This window comes from Epargyreus clarus, unplaced genomic scaffold (assembly GCF_041222505.1).
Source record: "Epargyreus clarus isolate Ecla_fem2 unplaced genomic scaffold, WU_Ecla_fem_2.2 ptg000007l, whole genome shotgun sequence".
NCBI classification, from domain to species: Eukaryota; Metazoa; Arthropoda; class Insecta; order Lepidoptera; family Hesperiidae; genus Epargyreus; species Epargyreus clarus.
The window spans coordinates 971,836-994,661 of NW_027332215.1; the positions used below are offsets into that span (position 1 = coordinate 971,836).

Below are 22,826 nucleotides of genomic sequence, written 5' to 3' on the forward strand. Positions count from 1 at the left end.
CAACCTTTTCATGGCATTTTTTTTATTCCATTCACGCAAATCCTTGTGGAGCGTCAATTGCTTTCATTTTTATGCGTATGATGTTGCGCCAACCACCATTTTGTAACTCGAGTTAATAATTTGCGCCGTATTGTGTGGGAATTTCAAAATAAAAGTGGCTCGTGTAGTTAGCAATTTCGTTATTTACAGCACGTACGGTTTTGTTCGTGTTTCGTGAAATATGAAATAGTTTTTGAAGGCTAGAAAACGTGGTTTAACTGCTATGTGCAATGTTTTTAAACTTTTCTCTGCGGTATAACAGGCGTGTTAAGCGCAATTGTTCTCAAAAGTTGCATGTGATAAGAGAGAATCTTAACTTTAGATAGAACCCTTTGTAGTGAGTCCGGAGGCATCATTGCGGATTTCTGTTTCGGCCTGTTCATCTATTAAATTTTTGAAAGGTGTGGTAAAGGACACATTGAGTCGCAGCGTTTCTATTTAACCCTCAGAGATAGCAACACATCCATGGTCTATCTCAAGTAGAAATCTTATTTTATCTCAAGTTGATACCAGATGTCCATGGGAGGCAGTACCTTACCTTCAGGTGGACCGCATTACGTATGCCACTTTACACAAAAAAATATGAAAACAGTACCTACTTTGACGGTGACGGGACCACTGCGACACCTATGATTTTATAATAGCAGTTTCAAGCGCTACTGTATTCTAGTTTGAATGTGGTAAGGAACAGACTTAAACGAGACTTTCCAACTTAGGGAGTTTAACTTTAATCCTATTTGCGGTTATAAAAGATGTCTTGCGCTGCAGTGACCACTAAGTTACTATAAAAATTTGACTACAGTAAGCCCGTAGGTCGTTGCCACGAGTGGTCCTGTCAAGCAAATCTGGCTGAGGACGGTTACATAAAAAGATATAGTTCGCGGAGTTTTTGTCTACTACTTATAACGTAAAAACCTGTTTTAGTTATATTCTACTTGCTAAATTGTTTTTTACAGTTCTTCGAGAGCTAATCCGCTACAATCCCGGTTACTCTTGAATTTTGTAAGATTTACTTACAAATTGCAATTGATTTGTAAAATGTATAAGATATATGTATAATAAGAGTAATTAAAAAATAATTCGATTTTCGCTATTATATGTAGGTAGTGGAATTTGACAATCAACAGGGGAATAGTGTGTCACTAGATTTGTTTAGAATGCGGACTTATCAAACAAAAATCAAGAAGGTAAGTGCATCCGCCGCCTATATCCAATTTAATCCTAGATAGGATTAAAGTTCTATCTAAAATAAGCCACAGCCTGCTGTCCTGTTTTGGAATGCTTCATATAATTATCTCTGTTATACCAGACTTTCAAGTCAGAAAACGGCAACGCTTAACACTGCTGTTAGACAGAGATAAATATATTTAATATTAAATAAAACTTACCCTTTCAATCGGAAGTTCTTTATGTTCGAGATGAAGTTCAGACTGGAGGTGGCTCAGAGCCTTGATTTTGGAGCTCATGTTACTTGACGCTGAGGATCCAGTCGAGAGCATTGAGAGCTGGAAAGAGATGCAGCATTAAAACAGTGAATGAATGAGGGAGATGGAAAATAAGTTTTTAACGAATTGTCCTAAGTTATATTTCTTTTGGAGCGTATGGGAATAAGGCTGAGTGTTTTTAAAAACAGACAGATATAAATCTACATAAAATTTGGCTGGTAAATATTAAAAGTTTTGCGCAAAAAAGAATTTTCAGTTTTACAATCGATACGATGCGCTGAGTGTCGTGTCGTGTCGTATAATTTTGTATGCCGTCAAATAATGGAAGATCGTTAACACAAAGTCAACAACTTACGGTGTCGCTGAATGCGGAATCATTGTCACAGGAAAATAACGATGCTTTCTCCTGTCTGGCAGCGTCAGCTCCTTCGTTCGCGATGGGAAAGTCTGCAACAAGAACATATTAATTTAATAAAGTCTGATTTTTTACAGACTCTAAGATATTTTCAATTGGCAGAATCACCACCAGATACCACCACCACATTCCTAGCGTGTTTGCGTTTCGATCGAATAGTATACTGATTGACTTACACAAAGCGAATAATATAAATAATATCTTATTTCTTAGGAGTGTAACTTTTGTAACATTTGTAACCGACCACAGAATTGCTGTTCAAATTTTACTTGCTTACAGATGACTATGTGCGGCAGTGACCACTTACCATCAGATCGACTGCATGCTCGTTTGGTAGTTCATTATTACAAAAAGGATAATGAGACTACACAGACCAATTAGCGACAGAAGATCTGCATTATCATTTGCTGTTACCATTAAACCGTGGTTAACTACCGTATTATTCCAAAAATATTCCTAGCATGAATTCGCAAATACCTAAATATTCCTATAATGTCTTCGCAACTTCAGGTTACAGTTCAAACTTGGTGACAGAAGCTCTCACCTTGCCTTGAATTGAATTTGATTAAGCTGAATACAATCTGCCTGCACCTCGATAATACATGTTCAATTAAGATCTTAACTATCTTGATGAAGTTATTATTAATAAGCACGGGAAATTACGCTATTGTGCGGGATTCTATTCTATTATTGCTTAGTCTATGGTCAGGCTAATATGATTATATTCTGATTACAGGCAAGCACGGGAAATTACGCTATTGTGCGGGATTCTATTCTATTATTGCTTAGTCTATGGTCAGGCTAATATGATTATATTCTGATTACAGGCAAGCACGGGAAATTACGCTACTGTGCGGGATTCTATTCTATTATTGCTTAGTCTATGGTCAGGCCAATACGATTATATTCTGATTACAGGCTGAATTTAGATAAGGTTCTAATTATGTAGCCTAGGCAGGCATATATCTTAGTATATTAGACATAAACGTAATGCCTTGACCTTTTGAGAGAGAGGAAAGGTTATATAAGATTGTTAGAACTGAAGCCTAACCGCACCCAAATGTATATCTACAGAAAAGCTACAAGATATCCATTTTAATATATAACCTTCATTATGACTCTTGGACTATTGAAGGTAAAACCCTCTGTGGTTTGACTCCGGAAATACCACCTCCACACCAATTCTGCTGTGTATACGAGTAGGTTTGAATAGTGTGTAAAGGGCTATCTGAACCGTTTCAACTTAGTCCTTAATAGCAACGCATGTGTGGCCGACCTTCTTTGTAATTTAATCTTATCTGGGATTGATTACAAACGTTCATGGGCGGTAGTAGCAACTTACTACCAGGTGAATTGCATGCTTGTTTGCTACTTCTATTTTATCAAAAAAGCTTAACTATCCACAATGTATCCATCTAACAGTATAGAAGGTATATGCATATTTTTATGAATTGTAGTTTCATCACGACTGTCACGGAGACTTTGCTACAACTGAAGACATAAGTTGGACGGCTCTTCATATATACAGGGTGAATTTTTAAAACGGGCCTTCAGGGCCAAATCCGAAACTATATGGATTAGCGAAAAATGCTGAAAGGAGTTACGAGGCCGAAAAAAAATATGTTAAAAATCTAATGATGCAGTTTTAGTTTTTATCAAAATCGGCCTCGTAACTCCTTTCAGCATTTTTCGCTAATCCTTATAGTTTCGGATTTGGCCCTGAAGGCCCGTTTTAAAAATTCACCCTGTATACCTAATGAAAAAAATAATATTCACTTCCATATTATCGAAGACAATCGTTTTTACGTGCAAACGAGCATAACAACAGCGGTGGCTTAGTAACAGGGTTCCGTTGAAACCCGTTGGGTACGAAACCCTAAAATGTTTAAAAAGTTTGTCACGTTTTCGTAAAATAAAATGATCCGCGTATTTTAAGAACGGTGTACAGCAGTTACTATCTTCAATCCATTTGTTTTTACTATAGCTTACATGTCATTTTAATATTTAAAATTAAAAAAAATAAAAATAATTTAGTATTTAAACTTCTCAACAAGGCCGGTAAAAGGTCTCATAAAGGCCAAAAATACCCTCTCTGAGTTCGTTCTACACAGATAATTAAAACTAACTAAAATGTATGTATGTCTGCCCGGTATATAAGCATTGCACTTGATAATATACTTAAACTAGTTTTATATACAGATAACGTGCGTACTGCGATAACGGCGCGATGTTACTTAAACGTAACGTGAGGACTGCAATATTTATTTATAACTAACTTATCAGTCGCAACTTGTAACTGGCCCTTTATATTAAAACTTAATGTATGAACAATGTATGGACTCAAAATCGTTGCAATCAGTCCGCCAGACATGTGTAATGAATCTCATATAGTATTGGAATCCTACTTGAGGCTACAGTCGTTGAAACCCTAATAAGTAATGAAACGCTTTGTTTAAGTGTCTCCCATACCACACCCTGCAAACTAGAACACATAAGCGCTTAACACTGCTGTTACAAATTCGAAATAGTTGTGGTGGTGGTGCCTGAGGAGACGAAACACGTCTACCACGTTAAACGTTTATAGACTTACCAGAAGATACCCTGGCGATCTCCTCATCATACTCCAGGTCGAGAGCACAAAGCTCCCCAAGGATCGCGTCCAGATCCACATCGGGGCTCTCCTCCAGATTGGCCATAGAAAACCTACAGGTGTCTATCCTCGGGGCGGCTATCTCCGGGGCCTTGGAGTCAGCCCCCTCATTTGTGGAACTCATGGATACTAGGCCCTGCAAAGACAATGATGGAAATAGAAACAAGAGACAGCTAGGTACAGGACAGAACACAGAAGGGAGACAGGGATACATTCAAGACATTCAAGACATAAAAAGTAACGAAGTAGACTCCCAATTATTCTTCTGGTTTTATATTAGTCAAATCGATCTTACGTTTACGTTTCCACGAATACATACGAATACTATTGGTTTGATTATGCGACACGTTACAGTCTATCATCGGACTGCCCGGCGTCTTTCCGAGATCACAGAGTATAAATATTAATGCAGTTTAGGAGTCTTTTTCATTACTTATGCAAGACGGCCGCAGGATTCGTTGCACAGAATTCGCGGGGAGAGCTACATAGGAAGAACATACAATAGGAGACAGTATGAGAAAAGTTTACACATAAAACAGCAACATAATAACATACATTACATTCATTATTTTGAATGTTTACACGAACATACAAGTGATAGTGAGAAGCAACATGACTAAATAAGTAAGCGTAGGTTCTAGATACTAAATTTTCTCAATAATGAGTATTGGTAATATAAGGTGATGAAACGTCTTCTAATAAAAATCTATTAACGTTTAATTTAAAAACTCCGGTAAATTAATTTAATTAATGAATGTAAAGCTTCGGTAGTCAGACGTTTTGTTTCCTTGCATTTTTCAAAATGCCGAAAATTGCAAGCAATATCTTTTGAATACAGATTTTTACTGAGTTCTGAATAGAACCTCATAAGATCACTCGTATATTTTCTGTCTCTGTCACATTTTATAATAGAAGTAAACAAAGTAAGTCACCGCTCCTAATAAACAATAAAATATTTTTTCGCTTCCTTCGTAATTAACTCCAGATAGGATTAGTCTAACTAGAGACTAAGTTGGAACACTTTTACAAATGTATTTTACTTATCACGCTATAAGGAGTTACAATAGGTGTGAAGATGGTGACTTCGGAGTCGAACCACAAAGGGTTCTACCACTCCAAGAATAAATTGGACGCGTAACGAAATAAGATGGGATGTCCCATAATCTAAAATAAGCCGCCCCTGATATTGTATTGCCCCTAGTCTATCGATGCATAGATAAATGGTGTTAAGAATGATATAAAAATAGCTGGAGAAAGAAATTTCTTTACTTTGAAATTTAATAATAAATATGGTTTAGAAACCATTATATCTAATTATGAATTATTGATAAAATAATGTGTATTGTACACATTTTCGTATTCCTAGTTTTCGTGTTTGATATTATTAGCTAAATTTAGGACCTATTTTTTGAAAATCCAAATTTACCACAACGTATTTATTACTAGATTTAAAATTTCGTTTAATGAGTTTATGTAGCTACGAATAATTAAATATAAAACAGTTTATATCTTTCATTTTGTCCGATTTTATTTAACGCGCTCTGCAAAAGCTTTATCGAAAGCTTCAAATCCGATTAAAATAGCCACAAGCTCGGATTAATTGATAGCTTTCCATACGCCTGGATCCAAAAGGGAAAACCAAAATACAGATAAAATACGTTTTAATTGCTCAAACGATTGGATTCAGCTACCCCATCGGTCGTTCAAAGTGGATCTTTAATCCGAACACGTTTACACCTGTATTTAACTGCAAGCTTTTCAAAAAGCAAGCGAATATATCTGTTTTTTGGATGACGTCGTTCTTATCGTTGCTACCTTTTTAGGGTTCCGTACCCAAAGGGTACAAACGGAACCCTATTACTAAGATTTCGCTGTCTGTCCGCCTGTCACAGGGCTATATCTCCGGAACCGTAATAGATAGACATATGATTTTTTTTACAGAGGATGCATAACGGTGGCCGCTATAACAACAAATACTATAAAAAAAAAGTTGAATATTAAAGGGGGTCTCCATACAACAAATCGGTATTTTTCGGCATTTTTCGATCTAACTGTTAAACCGTACTAGGAAGACGGTTGAAATTTTTACAATCCGTTTGCTACTCTGGTATTATAATAAATAAGTAAAAAATATTATAAACTAACTATTGTTGAAAATAATAAAAATAATGAACATTTGGTGGTACGGAAGCCTCCATGTGAGTTCGACTCGTACTTGGCGAATTATTTATGACTAAGTAGCAAAGTCTTTACCGCCACTTGGACAGGTGTCTAAGGTCAGGTGACCAACGTGACGTCAACTAGACGCCAACCGAGTTCGTGTAGTAGAGGTTCTGACCTTGGCTAGGACCACAAGAGCATTTGCAGATTCGTTGATTTTAAATACCTTTTACACAGGATACAGGATTTTCACGTCATTTTTCCTTCATTGTGAGTTAGCGATGGTCAATTTCCAATAAGCATAAACTTCGAAATATCAGAGATGCCTGGTATTTTCGGATTCTGGGAAGCTTGGTTTTCTAGATTGAGGTAGACATTCAAACCAATTGGCTATTACTGCTTATCAATATATTTGTTTCCATTTCTTGTCTTTAGGATTCAAGTTTGAGCACTCCTGGCCGTAGGAAGGTTCAGGGAGGTTAAAACTCCCGTAATCAGTAATTAGAGATAGACTTTTGTATTGTCAAGGAAGTGCAAAGGCGTAGTGTGGGTTCCGTGTTTTTATAGGAATAGTGTATAAAAGAATAGTGGATAGTCGGCAAAAAAATAGTCCTTAAGATTTTCCAAGCCTTGCCAAAACAAAATTCTGGCTACAGCCACATATCCTTAAAGGCAGACATACTTACGTAAGGTACTTAGAACCAAGTCATTAGGGGTAGCGACGCAACCGCTTAAGACCTTGTTTTATCTTTAACCCTAAATAGTGCTGTTTGGCGTTGTCTGTACTGATAATACAGTGGTGCATATTTAGCCCGTGGCCCTGGGTAAAGAAATCCAGACTCCTATTTTTTAAATTGTGTGCTTATTACAAAATGATTATCATTTGTTTTAAAGGTATAAGAAAACGTGAGGAAACCTATGTATTAGAGTTTAATAATAATACGTTTTCCACGATGTTCTCAAACGAGTATGAACTCCACCAATTTGCACATGGCTATCGTGGTGCTAGTTTAACGCTGCTTCTTATACGGATATTCGAGTAGCACACAAACTTGCTGTTCATCTGATCTAAGTTGGTACTACCTTTTTGGATACCGGTGACCAACTCCATACTCCACACTACCTAAAATTGATCATACTTGTAGATGGCCACTGCTGCTAGTGTCGCCTACATTATTACCGGATGTTTTAGTAATATTGGTGACTTTAAAATCATGCAGACTACATTTCGCTACTACTAATTCTAAAAAACGCATTGCAGTTTTCAGATGGGGTACATTACGGTTGTAAGCGCCCCATTAGCTCCCCATAAAGTAGCTGTATTACGTTAATAAACCAGTCTGAACAGAATTTGCGCTACGTATTTGCGTTCGTCGCAACAAAGGTAGGTATTTGTTAAGCTGAAAGTACGTCGGCAAAACAGCTCACCGCTGAAGTTACGTTCATTTCGCGACACTAAAATGCCACTCGCATTGTTAACGCGTTCATTTGGAGCTTTTATTTAGATTTAATTTTGTTTGATTTGTTTTGTTACAGTCCACTTTATTTATTTATTTATTTTTTATTAGTTGCACCAACAAAGTGTACACCATCTCCTCCAATACACAGGCTTGACTAAATAAGTTACAAACTAAGTGTCACCTCAATTATAGGCACAAACGGCATGCATTAATACCAACATTGACATTCATGTATTACGACTTAACAACAAATTAAGTGTAAATACAGAGCATAAATAATTATAATTCATTCAATAAATTAATTACAATAAGAATATAATATTATAACAATGAAGAATAAAAAAAAAATTAAAAGTGATTAACGGTAAATTTAAATGAAATGTAAAATAATATAAAAGTTGATACTAAGTTGATGATAAGTGGCTATTGCCGCCCACCTGTAATCTGTAATTAGCTACCAAGGTTGGTCACAAATGCGTCGTTACCTTTGAAGACTAAGTTGGAGCACCTTAAGTATGTCTTTCTACCAAACGGAACGTAGCTGCGCTTGACGCTGACGTACAAAGACCTACAAGAATCGACCACATTTAAATGTTTCGAGGGGTTATTGATAGCAGTGTTGATTTTAATTCTACTATGTTGTTTTTAATCCGCAATTGGTAGTAGTATTTTAAAATTTTCTGACACTAGTTAAAAATCATATAATAAATACAATAATTACTTCTGTAACTCCTGATAGTAATTACGTACAATACATGATACAATGTTTAGGTTACCAATACTATTAATTGAATTAATTGAAAAGTGTGTTTTCATAATATACTTGAGAATTCAATACGTTAACTGTAATTACTGGGTAAAAACTAAAATACAGCTGGCGTTTCAAAATAAAGTTAAACACAGGCCGTTTATTCGTGATTACAAAGTAAACATGCTCCACGGCGGATGTTTTGCGGGTCATTTATGGTTAATTATGACTATAATCGTTTGCAAGGACCACCTATGTGATCTCGAGAAACTACGCGCTACCGGCCAATTTACTGCATTTTATGCATAACTTTATAGTGTATAATATTATGGTAAGTAAACATGAGAATGTTTAGACATAAGTGGATCAAGCGAGACTTGGAGATCATTCGAAAAGAGTATTCTATGATTTTTATGTGTAAGAACCAAACAAAGCTCTCGTTGCTAAACCTGAGCTTTAAGTTGAAACGCCTCGAATGAGTACGATTATGTCTGCACTTTAGTAGTTTTTCTCCTCATAGCATTGTCAGGTATACTGTTTTAGTAAAAGTTTAAGAACGATAAATTTCTATGTATGTTTTATTTAATGTGCGGCGAGCTTGAAAAGGTCAGGTGGAATAATGGCGTGTGAAGACCTTATTAACCACTGGATGATAGGTGAAAGGTGAACATGTTAAACTGCCCGCTAATGCGCGGTCTTATTCGTATTGATTTAGGCGGCATAGTTTCCAAAATATACCTCCTATTTAATGTTTATTCGATCTGAAAGCGTGCAAACCTAAGTAGGCCATGCATTTAGCTTTAAAATATTTAGCTTCAGTTTAAAAGAAACAGTCACAAAGTTAGACAAAGAGATTATTATTTTGAAGTTAGTATTATTATGGACCATTATACGGAAAGATAAAAAATATGACCAGTTCTATAGTTGCTTCCTTTCCCATAATTATTTTAGCTTAGGATTAACCGATTGAACAGGTAAATTTCCTACAATAAGTATATTTACAAAATCATACAAAAGTATTAAAACAATAGTCTATTTAGTTTTACAACTTAACAACCCAGCTGCCAAAGCATCCTAAATATCCGTCCTTTGTACGAGATGGGCGGATGCCGGGTATAAACAAAAGTAACTATAACGGGACTGCACATTCTCCTGCAGTAAATGGTCTAGATAAGGATTCACAAACGTCAATTTTAAATTATAACTTCAGCAGTAAGTTATAACATAAGCTTAATCTACATTGTAGTTGTAATAGATTAAATTTTTTCGTTACTTTGCTATTGCCGAAAAAGTAACAATACTCAAAATTTATCATTTTCGACAATTGTTTAGTCTGCACGCTTCTAATATGACTATTATATAAAGAGGCTCGCCCCGTGATGTGGGTATAAAAAATAAAAATCATTCGCTTTAACAAGCTATCGTGTAACATAAGTATACTAAAGCGATCGCGGGAAAACTAATAATCATTTCGTTCAATTTAGGAGCGCCATTTTAGCGCCGCCGCCACGCGTTAAGCCCGATCAACACTTCGTAGGATACTCTGTGGAATTCCGTATTCTATTCCTTTCACCGTGCATAAGAGAAAAGGAGACGGAATATTATTATGCAGGGAATGTTACGATAGCGTATGAAATATTGACTTATTTACTTTAATATAACGCACATCCGTTCGATACGGGTAAGTGGTAAATATAAAAAGTTGACAGCCGATATCCTTTATAAAGAATTATAGTTCATGATATAAGGTTAGTTGAGGTAAGATGGACCCCGGGTTAAAGCCGTACGAATTAAAGTGCAAACTATTTTGGGCATATTTTAAACATTAGCCTATCTTACCAAATTAACCTACGATTTTGATAATACGGTTTTACGGAGTTTTACCCTCTCGTCGATATTACCCCTGTTTAGGTTTAAGAATCTTTATTTCTCATAAGACTTTTACATCACTTAGAATGACAAACTTAAAAGTAATTATAATTATTATATGTGTCCGGTATGCCTATATGTGTTGTATGTCTTGTGCGTGTAAATGTGTGTCTGTGTGTGTGTGTGTGTGTGTGTGTGTGTGAGTGTGTGTGTGTACGTGTATGTGCGTGCGCGCATGTGTGGGTGATTGTGTGAGTACGTGTGTTTATGTGTGACTTATTCTATGAGCGTTGTATGAGTATGTGTATTCAACGTTGTTATTATACATTTCTAGTATTTATTTTAAGATATTTTCTTTTAATAATGTTTTAAATTTTATAACAGATTTAATTTTAGTTATGTTTTCCGGCAAATCATTGTACATTTTGGCGCCTTCGTATTTAATATTCCTTTTCCCGTAAGATGTTTTTGGTAAATTTAATAAGTTAGTATTTTTCCGGCGTTTAGTAAACTTACTGGCTGCTTTTATAGGAAATTGTATTTGTGTATGTATTGATCTTTAACTTACCTATTTATCAATTCTGGACAGTTCTCCCCTAATAGGAGCTTTTCGTAGTCGCACTTAGCTGTGTTATTAGTGACCACATTAGACAAATAACTTGGCAGGGCGACGATGCCCATTTCCTGGATTGAATACCTAGGTCGCCTCCTACGACATCCAGGAAGAGAGATAGTAATATTATAGACCACCCACATACATAAGAACGATCGGACATACATACAGAAATATTTTTGAATAGTTATACAGAAATAAAAAAACGTTTTCCGAACATTAAACGCGCAAAATTTCATATACATGTTTGTAGATAATTACGATCTTTGCTTTGGGAACTATTTGTCGATGTTTTACTCATAATACTACAACTAGATTTGTTTTTAAATCAAACTTCAGTAATAATAAACTTTGCTGGACCATGAAACCTTCACATTTATTTTATAAATAGAAATGACAGAAAGATTGGCTACTGTCCTCATTCTAAGGTCAGACATATCGGTGCTTTATAAGTTTAACATTGAATTTATTGAACTGCATTTAAAATAAATTAAACACTACCTTTATCACGAGTTGCGCCACAGCCGTACTGCAGTTGATGCAACTTTTAATTACATGTATTTCTTTAGGCTTTTTTAAGACACTGACATTTCGAAACTGAGTTTATCTGCAGTCGTGGCTGTATACGGTAAGTTCCTTAGCCTTTAAACTTTAAAACATTATGTAACGGGAACGGCAAGAGACAGCACACGAGACTCCGGAACGTTTAGCAGCGCATGCAAATACTTCACGACGAAGAATAAAAGGTAGAACTACATTAGTTTACACAAATATCCCAAGTTTATCCCGAGTTAAGTACGGGAGATATTTCGTCACCACGCACGCAAGTAATTCCCCTCAATTAGGTATGTAGGCACTTAAAATGCAGACAGCTTCTGTGGGAGCAATTAATTTTTTGGGCCCCCGGAAACTAATCCTAAGCCGTAGGAGCGTGGATTATGAATACGAATGACACACGTGTCCCGATATGATTGTAGAATTAATTATCTACGTGCCTATAACCATAAGCCGACATCCCAAAACATGACTCGGGAACCATTGTCTCTCGAACAATAACCCCGGTTGCTTATACATTTAACTTTTAAATAATATTCACGTCTGGTATTGTACGCGACTGTCGACTCGAGGACTCTCCTTTTTAAACTTAAATCGTAGAAAATCACACACAAACGTGCCTGCCTCGACTGCGACGACGGATTCTAGGTTTGTTTGTAAATAAATCGGTTTGTTTCAAAGCGGGTAGGCATCTTCGAAGTAACGTTGCAATCTAAAAATAAGTTAATTTATTTAGCTTTCACTCAGCGTTTTGTACTTAGGCGAGATAATTCTCGCAAGTAGGTGAACTCGGCCGCGTAGGTACCCACCCGCGACATGTCCGGCGTGCGCTCGGCGCCGCGGCCCTCCAGCGGCGACTCGCCCGCGCTCCTGGACCGGGCCAGGCGAAAGCTCCGATTCAGCGACGAGAGGAAGCCCCCACGGTGCCACTTGGTCGGTTCGCTCAGCTGCACGTCCATCATTCCGGTCACATATCGCACCGCAGTGAGTCACCGTCACCGCGCGCACACCGCCGCACCGAGCGCGGCGCTGCGGACTAGCCCGATCCGGCCGCCCTCATCTCGTCCACGCTGCCGCGGAAGGAAGTCGATCGAGGATCGGGAATTCGCGACGCCGCCGGTCGGGAACTAGTTTGTTGTCCCGGCACGATTACTTTATGTTGTACGACTCCGCGGTCGGAGGCCGTAAGCGGTCGCGTCACCCCGCTTTTGCACCTCTGAAACACTAGCTGACCTAGTCCGTTCGTTCGACACCGGTATCGGTATTGGAAAAACTTTCGTTTTCGTGCACAATCGATTTAAGTTATCTGAACAAAGGACTCGGAGAGCGCGAACGACAGAACGCACGAAACGCGCACCGGCTCGAACGCAACTGGAGTAAAGTTGCATTACAAAATGAGCGGGGCGATTCGGTATTCGGGTAGAGCGCGCGGGGAGGGGTGGTCGAGTGCGGTAGGCGAGGGAACTCGCCGAGTCGGCGTCGAGTCGAGTCGACTGCCGTGCCGAAGTGTCGACTAGGCGAGCGGCGAGCGCGCGTCTTGCACGTGTGTGCCGAGTTCCGCCGTTTTTTGTTCGATGACGAAGCGTACAACTCGTGCGTGCCGTCGACTCGGCTCCCCTCGCTTGGACCCCCTTGACACCGCACGCCCTCGCTACGCACACAACCATGGGTTTGGCGCACCCAGATGACAGCCGTCACGATTTAGGGTGGTAAAGATCGGGAATCTTAATGTTTGGGCCGTACAATTGTGTCATTGCTCCGCGCTGCTTACTCCCACTTACTTTTTGGGCCATAATTGTTAAGCGTCATCACTTATATACCGTTAAAATTCCACTTGTTTATGGTAAGACTAACGTGTCCTGGCAGACCGCTACACGTGGAGTCGGATTAGCTAGCGTCGACGAACTGTAAAAACCTTTGAACATTCATTGATTTTACAAAGGAGTCTTTGGGCCCTTCCGACTTGAGCAGCTGTTTCTCATATCAAATTCTCTCGATGTGCAAGATTCATCAAAAGCAAAACAATAATAGAAATTTAGATAGTATAACTAGCACGTCCAACACGATACTGTTACCTTAATTGAACGGAGAAAGTCGGTTCATTTGAAACATAAACACTAACGTTGTGAACGTGGTTGTAAACTTAAGCCTGGTTCAGTTACCGGCATCTCGGCCAATTTATTAGCTGGTTTCAAACAAAACACGGGACGCTCCTATAAAGAAATTATGCAACAAAGTAGACTCATTGCATTAGCTATCCAGATGCGGTCGTTTCAATAGAGCTTAGGCGAGCGTTCATGGTTCATCAGGATTAGCTTTTAAGCTCGGACAAGACGCAAATTCTTTATTAGAATAAAGGTGTGGACTACAAAGCCAGTGCATGTCAGATCTCTTTGTGCGTTTATCTGACATGCTTTTAGCTCCACACTGCACCATAATACACACATCTCAGTTTTCAGCACACGCACTAATGTGTTTTGTTTGAACAGCAAGAGCCTTTGTAATTATCGGCTGAGAGCCATTCTCTTTCACTCAACTGCTATTTTTGAAATCTGTCATCTGAGTTTTGACGTGATTTAGCCGCTGAGTACACCTATTTGGTTTTAATTACAGAGGGTTCTCGCTCATTGAGTATAAGGACCTAAATTGCACGAAATGATGACTTTACCTAAATTGTAGAAACCAAAAATAATAGATTTCAAGTAGTTTTTTGTAAAGCTGTGAGACAAAAAGGCAAACACAATGATCTGAGTTCGAACAGCGATTCATTTGAGCATCCAGATGTTTCTTCTAGCGGCAACGGCGTGAATTAGATGCAAGGACGGTAATTAATAGCATAAATTTATTGCAATTAGGGTTGCACGTCTTAGTGAATATGTTGTCATATACAAAATTCCATAGTCCAATATACATAAATAGGGTATTTTTTAGAATTTGTGGTCGAACTATATCAATAAAATTATAAACGTACGTAGAAGGAAAAATACTTGGTTTATCCAAGTCTACTCAGAGACAAGATGATGCAACAGTACAATCTCAAAAATGCAAGAGGTTTTAGAGGGATAACTAAATAAATATGTAAATTAAGGTAATACATTAACCTTTGCTAATTCACTAATGGACCAACTAAAAGGCCATATCGACTGTTCGTCTCCAATTCGACCCAAAAGAATCGTTCATTTGAATCTAAAAAAGTTCAATATTAAAAAAAACTGTATTAAAAAAGTGTATCGTAAATGTTGGTTATAAAAGACTAAAAAATAAGGTGTATTCTAAAATTGACACCCAGAAATGACAAAACATGGCCGCAGACAGAAAATCGAAAAGACAGCGGGGGCGTACGCGGTTGATTGATCAAATGCAGAAGACCTAAGGGTGCATGAGTAAATTGTGAGGGTTACAACCGAAAAACACAAGGGGGGTCAAAACACAAAGAAACATTTATCAGACATTCCATAACAAGTAGGTAACTCAGGTTTCCTCTCATGAACGCAATTTTGTTTTGTGAATAATAACATTTATGATGCACTATGACCTATATGTGAGCACAATGCTCAGAGGACTTAATTCGGCCGAGGTTTAATTGAAATCGCAGATGTTTCCAAAACATGAGTAACTCTTGAGAGAATTCACGTTGAAATGTCTATTAATGTCTAACTACTCGTATCTTCAAAAAAGAATCTTGGAGATATATATGAAATGTCTTGCAGCCCTATCTCTGATAATAAGTGGCGCGTCAAACAACACGCTAAGGTAACATCGTAGAACAATTGTAAGTACCACTAGCAGTCTGTAATTTGTAATGATAAAAAACTGTATAAAACCTTTTATCACAACGAAGGAACAGATGCTTTTTGTTATGGAATCTGCGATCGCCGCCTCGAGGTGAGCAAGTTGTTGCTGCATTCTTTGTTATTGCAAACAACGCACGCTTATGGGTATTTTTTTCCATAAATAGTGATATCTCGAGGCTATCGTCATGCTAAATCCCTCGACCGTGTTATAAAAATCGAGGAAACATGTTCTTGGTTGAAATATTTTTCCTTATTTCACATAAAAATAGACTTTCTATTGTCGAGTCTCTTTGCCTTTATCTTTCGAGAGTTAATGTCTAACCGTAAGGGCTCTTAATCTCGGGAGAAATCTCAAGCGAAACCTTGTGACCATTTTCACCGTGAAGTTGAGATGGAGATGCGATTTTTTAAGTTTTTCATGAAAACACTGGAATTTATGGCGCTCGATGCGGCTAAATTCCTGATCCTAATGCACGAAATCGGTCACAGAATGATCCTAACTGGTTTTGAGGAACGCAAAGACACTTGAGCTTTTTAAAATATGTTAAGAGGTGACTCGTTTTTAAGTAGACTTTAGTATACCTACGTAAATCCAAATGCCCCGATAACTAAAAAGGAATACTTCGAATACTTTTATTAGTACTAAGTTTAGAGGGCTTGTGTATTTAATTTCATATTATTTCAAATATAGTAGTAACAAATTCCGTGCATAACACGTCCGACCTTTACAATTCCTGGGGGCATTAACGCCATATGGCAATAATAGGGGACGCTCCCAATAATGTATTGAGTTGCTCCCCGTATAAATAATTCCGGTTTCTTTATATGTTATTACGTATTAATTGTCAATGTCAGTCATAATCATTCCTATTGTAAATTGTTATGACGTGTCGTATTTTTGATCGGTTTATTGGAGTACTTTTCTATCCGGGGTTCAAGGACTGCGGCGATTGCTTTTCATTAGTTTATTTAGAACGAGTTAACAGTATCCGTTACGCAGTAGATTTTTTAATAACACTACTCTATCTTCTGGTATATGGTGTTATAACGAGATTAAATTTAGGAAATGACCGGTAGCATTTGCTTGAATAGTTTCTTGCCTACCTTACTTGTAGTCATTACAAATAAAGCAAATTTTGAGGAGACCCGTTAGTCAGGTTACAAATGATAAACAAAGTGTTTTCGTCAAATAATATTACACATTCGCTGTTAAAAAATGCATTTGTATGGAATCGGAATCGACAAGCAATAAGGTACAAAGTTTTGATCGATTTTGAGGGCTTTCCCCGTTAAGCGGCTTATGCTATCGGAGCTACCGCGGCCTCCCTCCAGATTATACGGATCATATTGTTGGAAAATAGAAACTAGGCAGTTTTTGCAGACTCGAGAATACGAGGAAACATCTTCATTCCTTTAAAACAAAGGCGTTCGTGAATACCTCTTAAATTGGAAAACAGATATCAAGGCAACTTTTTAATGTTTTCTGGATTCTTCTTAGTAAGCACGGTACTGAGTAGGCAGATACGTAGTCCCGGGACTAGAATAGGGCTACGGTATACCCTGCCTGTGGTATGAGGCGACTAAAAGGGGGCTTCCAGGGTTGCGGGCGGCAAGATTGGGAGGTCGAGCCGTCCGGCAAGCAATTTCAGGAAGGGCGGCGGTGTGTGTCGTCGCATACCGTCTTAAACACCAGACGATGTGGCGAAAGTCCGGAAGCTCATCTAGGTGGACCCCGAAGGGGCAATGCGTTCAGAGGACTCCGGTTGCGTGCCGTAAGAGATCCCGGAGTCCTCTTGGCAACGCAGAGGACGGCCACCGAGGGGGTTTTAGTGCGGTAAGAATCCCACATAACCCTGCGTCGCTCCCACGGCACCGGGTACCTTTTGAAGGTTTCCTCCTCAAAAACAAAAAAAAAGATACGGTAAGTTTAAAGAAGTTTTCAAAGTTATGTTAAGTCTAACAATTCGCACTTGGCCAGCACGGTGGACTATAGTCTGCGAGAAGAACTATGCATAGCAGTGGATAAATTGGCACGCGATGTGATACCATGGAGTTCTAACACCATTAGATTAGTAAGCTACGTCTTTAGTTTTCTCAGATACGGGGTAAACTTCCTTAAGAATCAGCATGTTAAGACTATAAGTACTACAACGTAGGATTTTTAATATTCATTTTTACCGGATGCAAGGAAATTGAGATAAGGTAGGTTAACACGATGATACCCGAGTCGAAAATTGGCATGGTCTAAAAATATCATCCATGTAATATAGATAACATCTGCTTATCACACATCATTTCCACGTCACAAGTCTTGTTTAGGACTGAGTGGTTCTATTCAGCAACAAAAGAATCATAATGCAGTTTTGACCTTAAAATACGGTTTCTTTTTTACCCGACTGCCAAGGAAGGGTTAATTGGATAACTCGTACCGATTGAACCCACAGCCTGCAATGCGACAGACGATCTGTTCATTGAATAAGGTAACAGACAAACGGACATGCAAGTGCCCGTGGGCTGGAGTGGTCAATATCTGGGACCATCAGTGTAAAAATCTCAAACCGGGACTTGCTTAAATAAATAATTTCAGGTCATAACAGAAGTAGAAATATTTTGAAATTAGTACCATAAAATTAATTTTATTATATTTAATCAACAACATAACAAAATTAGAAGATTATACTTTTAATTGGTAATGCAACAGCCAGTGATAACATGATAAAATAATGGAGCTAAAATAACATCGTGCTGAGCGTAATATTTGTTAAAATTGTCACGTAAATAATTTCAGTATGTAAATGCAGTGCGAAACTAGCGAGTTTTACGTAACTAAAGTAAAATTAATTACTAAATTGTTTAGGAAAATATATTTTCGTACAGAACAGTGCTTTTGAGTATTTTTCATGCACGATCCCCGTGGTAAGTATGTGAAAATATTTCACGACATATTCCGCTAATTTGTATTTATGTTTTTAATATAAAAATACGTTGAAAATGCACTTATAATAACTGTTTAAATACATTATTAACGCTTCAGCAAAGGCTTTTTTATTAACATTTCCTAAGTAAAAAGTCTCTTTTCTACTGCGACTTCGCATCGTCTCGCGACCCCCTTATAGTAGAGGCTTAGCGTCTCAGGGGGTCAAACTTACGCTTTGCCTTGCTTTAGATAATCATAGATTTTTAAATCCATGATATCAATGCTACGGACGAATAAATATAGTAAATTCAAAACGACTGAGTCACCACAGTATTAAACGACGGACATCATAAAGCAGCGATCACCCTCATCCATTACTTACGTGAACGAAATACAATTTAATCCATTGCATAACAACCGTCGGCAGAAATTATCGTCGACTGGCAACACTGTCAGCCGCGTTTGTGTTGCATTTATATGGCAACACTGGATCAATAGGGCTGCCAGAGGCTAGATTAACCCAATAATTGACATGTTTTAAAAAGCAATTTGTATCAATATAGTTACATCATCCATAAAAGGAGGCCCCAACAATGGATTACTGATGTAACTATATTGATACAAATAAAATATTTTCATTTTTTATTTTCATTTTTCAATTCTTCACTTCCATGACAGACTTCTCTGTTGAACTTTTTGAAAAATATGTTAGATTGAATGTATTTTATGGATATTTGAAACATTGCAATTTTCAAAGAGTGTAGTAAATATTCCAATTAGATCTATAGTCTTCATGATGACATATTGAATTAATTTATGTGAGTCGTTAATAGCGCGACAGAAGATGGAATATGAAAAACGCGTCTATTCGCCATCGTGGGCGCTTTGTCAATTTCTATGTAGGATCATGAGAATTGTACATAATCGAATGTAATCCTATGCTCTTTATTTATTTCGCTATTCTGATAAAAAAGTGCCGTCTTAACGGTTTCAAATAACCTATAATATAATATGAGTTCTTTGTTCTTTGTTCTTGTTTTTAACGACTTCGAAAAGGGGGGTTTTCGAAGTCGTTAAAATCAAGGTTAATTTATAAACACAAAAAGTAGATTTCATACATCATTTTAAAGTCATTTATTTATATTATAAGTGCGGCACTGGCGGTGTGCAAGCCCTGTGTAACATTTGTACAATTCAGAATAACAGATTTCTGCGCCCCAAATTGCACCCCGATTTTCCCTTTGGAGGGAAATATTTCCACGGTTAATTCGGCAAAGCATTTAAAATTCACACGCGACTCGAAATGTTCAAATTTACTATCGATGCACGTAGCGGGTTTAATAGGTGAATAATCTGCTCATATTCACTTTTGGTGCTTAATGTTTAGAGTTTAGTATTGCGATACCGGCTGATGATATCGACCGATATAATTCATATTATTATGGTCTGATGTCCTCAATTAGTGGATGCGATTTTAATATTATATGGCTAATGAATAATTGGGGCGTAAACCAGCCGATATTATCATTAGATTTCACACAAATATTATCTCATCTCGGTAAGTGATTACAAATCCGTAATTTTTATTGTTCCATATTGATTTTCGCATGCATTGAAAGCATGCTGACAAAAGTTAAAATGAACGCTGATACTATGAGAATTCATGCTGATAGTCTCAGGCTGCACGCTGGTACTTCATACACGGCGCAGATTATAGCTGATATTAGATTGGATGCTGACTAGATTAAGCGCACCACATAATCTTTAAATTAAGATGATAGTCATCCAGCAAGTGTTACTTGCATCTCTCTATATAGTTACTTAAGCTGTTGATAAGGTCCGAGGACTGTGGGCTGTTTAAAATATATCAAGTCAGTGGAGTGTACTTCAGGGATTATTTTATATAGATTAACTTCTTAGAATTACTAGATAAACATTTATAAGTGGCTAGTTATAACAGATAACAACAAGTTAAATATAATTGGGACTCAAAGACATATTATAATGGTTAAATAGAGGCGTAAAAATTCTACAGGTGTGCATAAGCAAAAGCATATGCATTATTAAAATATTTTTTTACGTTCACTTTTTGTGGAGCTTATGTTATTGTATAGATGGAATTGCATAAAGTAATTATTTACATTGTAATGGGCAATTACCTAGATTGAGTTTTGTGATCGAAAGCAACTTCACTTTCTATTTTTCATAAATAAGACACAGTCCTCAGAAACAGTAACGCATCAGTGGCCTGTCTAAACTCCAATCATAATTTATTCATATTTGATTCTAAAATCAAACCCAATTATGATTGAAGATCTCTATGTAAGGAAGTGACCGGCTACCTTTATATCAGTGTTTTTCAATAATTTAACGTGAAAAATATGTGACTTGCATATTTATATCAAATGCATACTAATTCGTAACGATTTATCGGTCAAATACTTATAAATTTAAATAATCTTTTCACATTTTCGTTTAACATTAATAATTTCTTAAGTAATAAAATATATTTTTAAACTTCATAAATATTTTTCTTATTTACTGAGACTCGATCCCCTGCGAGCCCCTTCGAGTCCAGGCGGTCGAGATCCGCACTTTGACAAACACTGCTTTATATACCGCATGTTCATTTGTCACTTCCTTTTCAAAAAATCCAGCGTTAAAATCGTGCAAGCGTGTATTTAATGTATTTTCGTGTAAATTCACTATATGTTCGTACGCGTTCAACTCCATCTGTTTGTAATGCGATAACGAGCTAGTTAGAACAATGGCCGACCGACCTACATTCGCTTTTCTTCTGTATTTGTAAAGCCAAGTACACCACACTTATGGACCAAGACCGGATCAGTGGTGCTAATCTGTGAAATGTAACACAAATTCGATTTTGTTATTCGATTTTTTCAGATCAAAACGCCACTTCTATTAAACATACGTAGGTTGTAGGTATCACGATAGTTGTCCCTGTAGTTCCGGGACCAGAATAGAGCTACGGTATCCCCTGGCTATCGTAAGAAGCGACTAAAAGGGACTTTCGGGGTTGCGGGCGGCAAGAGTGGGAGCTCGAACCGCCCGGCTATCCATATAACCCCGTGTCGCTCCCACGGCACCGTTTACCTTTTGAAGGTTTCCCCCTCGAGAGAAAAGAAAGGTATGACGGTAATATCCACGGTGCTCGAACTAAAGATTATGATTCTTATTTTGAAAATGTAAAAATCACTTATTTATCTTCTTATAAAATACCTCTGAGAGCGTCAGCAAAAAATGATCTCCTATTTCATCGACGTCCACATTCGTATAAAAAACTGTAATTCAACCTACTAATTGAAAACATCACCGACCACTTGTTGAGCTGGGGACCACCAGTGTTCCGTGGACCATTGGTTCAGAATTGTTCTTTTTTTATAATATAGGAGTAGCAGACGAGCATGCAGTCGACCAGATGATAAGTGGCTACTGCCGCCCATTGGCGTCCGTAATCAATCCCAGATAGGATTAGATATTCCTACCTGAGGTCGGCCACAGATGTGCTCCTACCCCTGAGGATTAAACTGGAATGCCTCGGAAAAGTATGTCTCCCTTACCACACCCTTCAAACCCAAACTCAGCAGCGCTTAACGCTGCTGTTATGAGGCAGAAATAGGTGTGTCGGTGGTGCCGCCGGAGTCGAACCACAAAGGGTTCTACCACCTTCAAACTGGAATCTGGAACATTGCTCATCCTATACTATACACAAACTATACATATAAGACCAGTCCGACAGAAACCACCATCATGGATTCTCTACATAAGAAATGTCTCAAAAAACCGTTCCGTTTCATGCATCGGGGCGTCTAATTTTTTGACCGAATGCATTTCAATGTAGAATAATAATATGGATTCGGCGCGAAATAACCATTTAGATTTATCTGTCAATCAAAGTGGCAGCCGGCCCTTATTACGTAACTAGTGACAGAATATTCAAAGGGAAAAGGTTTTTGTGAATCAGTTCCACTATTATGTTACTTATCTATTTTATTTCGTCACGACTTATTTCGTAAATATTTTGGTTCATCGCACAAAAAGTTAGCTGGCTAGTTAGGTACCTACACTGATCTGTAGATAAATCGAAATTGAAGGTAATTATCAAAATTAGTAGGCAGACAATCATATAAGTGTGTGTGA

General features: G+C 37.7%; 1 protein-coding gene across 8 annotated transcripts in view; it reads right to left on the reverse strand.

The window, feature by feature from the left end:
- The window catches only part of pico (ras-associated and pleckstrin homology domains-containing protein pico), a 216,533-nt gene that overhangs the window by 14,554 nt on the left and 179,153 nt on the right, over window positions 1-22,826 (reverse strand). For 7 of the 8 annotated variants that reach the window (XM_073074324.1, XM_073074322.1, XM_073074320.1 and 4 more), the window contains 3 exons: window positions 4,490-4,685; window positions 1,840-1,931; window positions 1,428-1,544 (listed from right to left, as the gene is read on the reverse strand). In XM_073074324.1, coding sequence (XP_072930425.1) covers window positions 1,428-1,544; window positions 1,840-1,931; window positions 4,490-4,685 — 405 coding nt within the window. Of the gene's footprint in view, window positions 1-1,427; window positions 1,545-1,839; window positions 1,932-4,489; window positions 4,686-12,763; window positions 13,556-22,826 lie in introns of those variants that run through there. The other variant, XM_073074319.1, reaches the window with a different exon arrangement.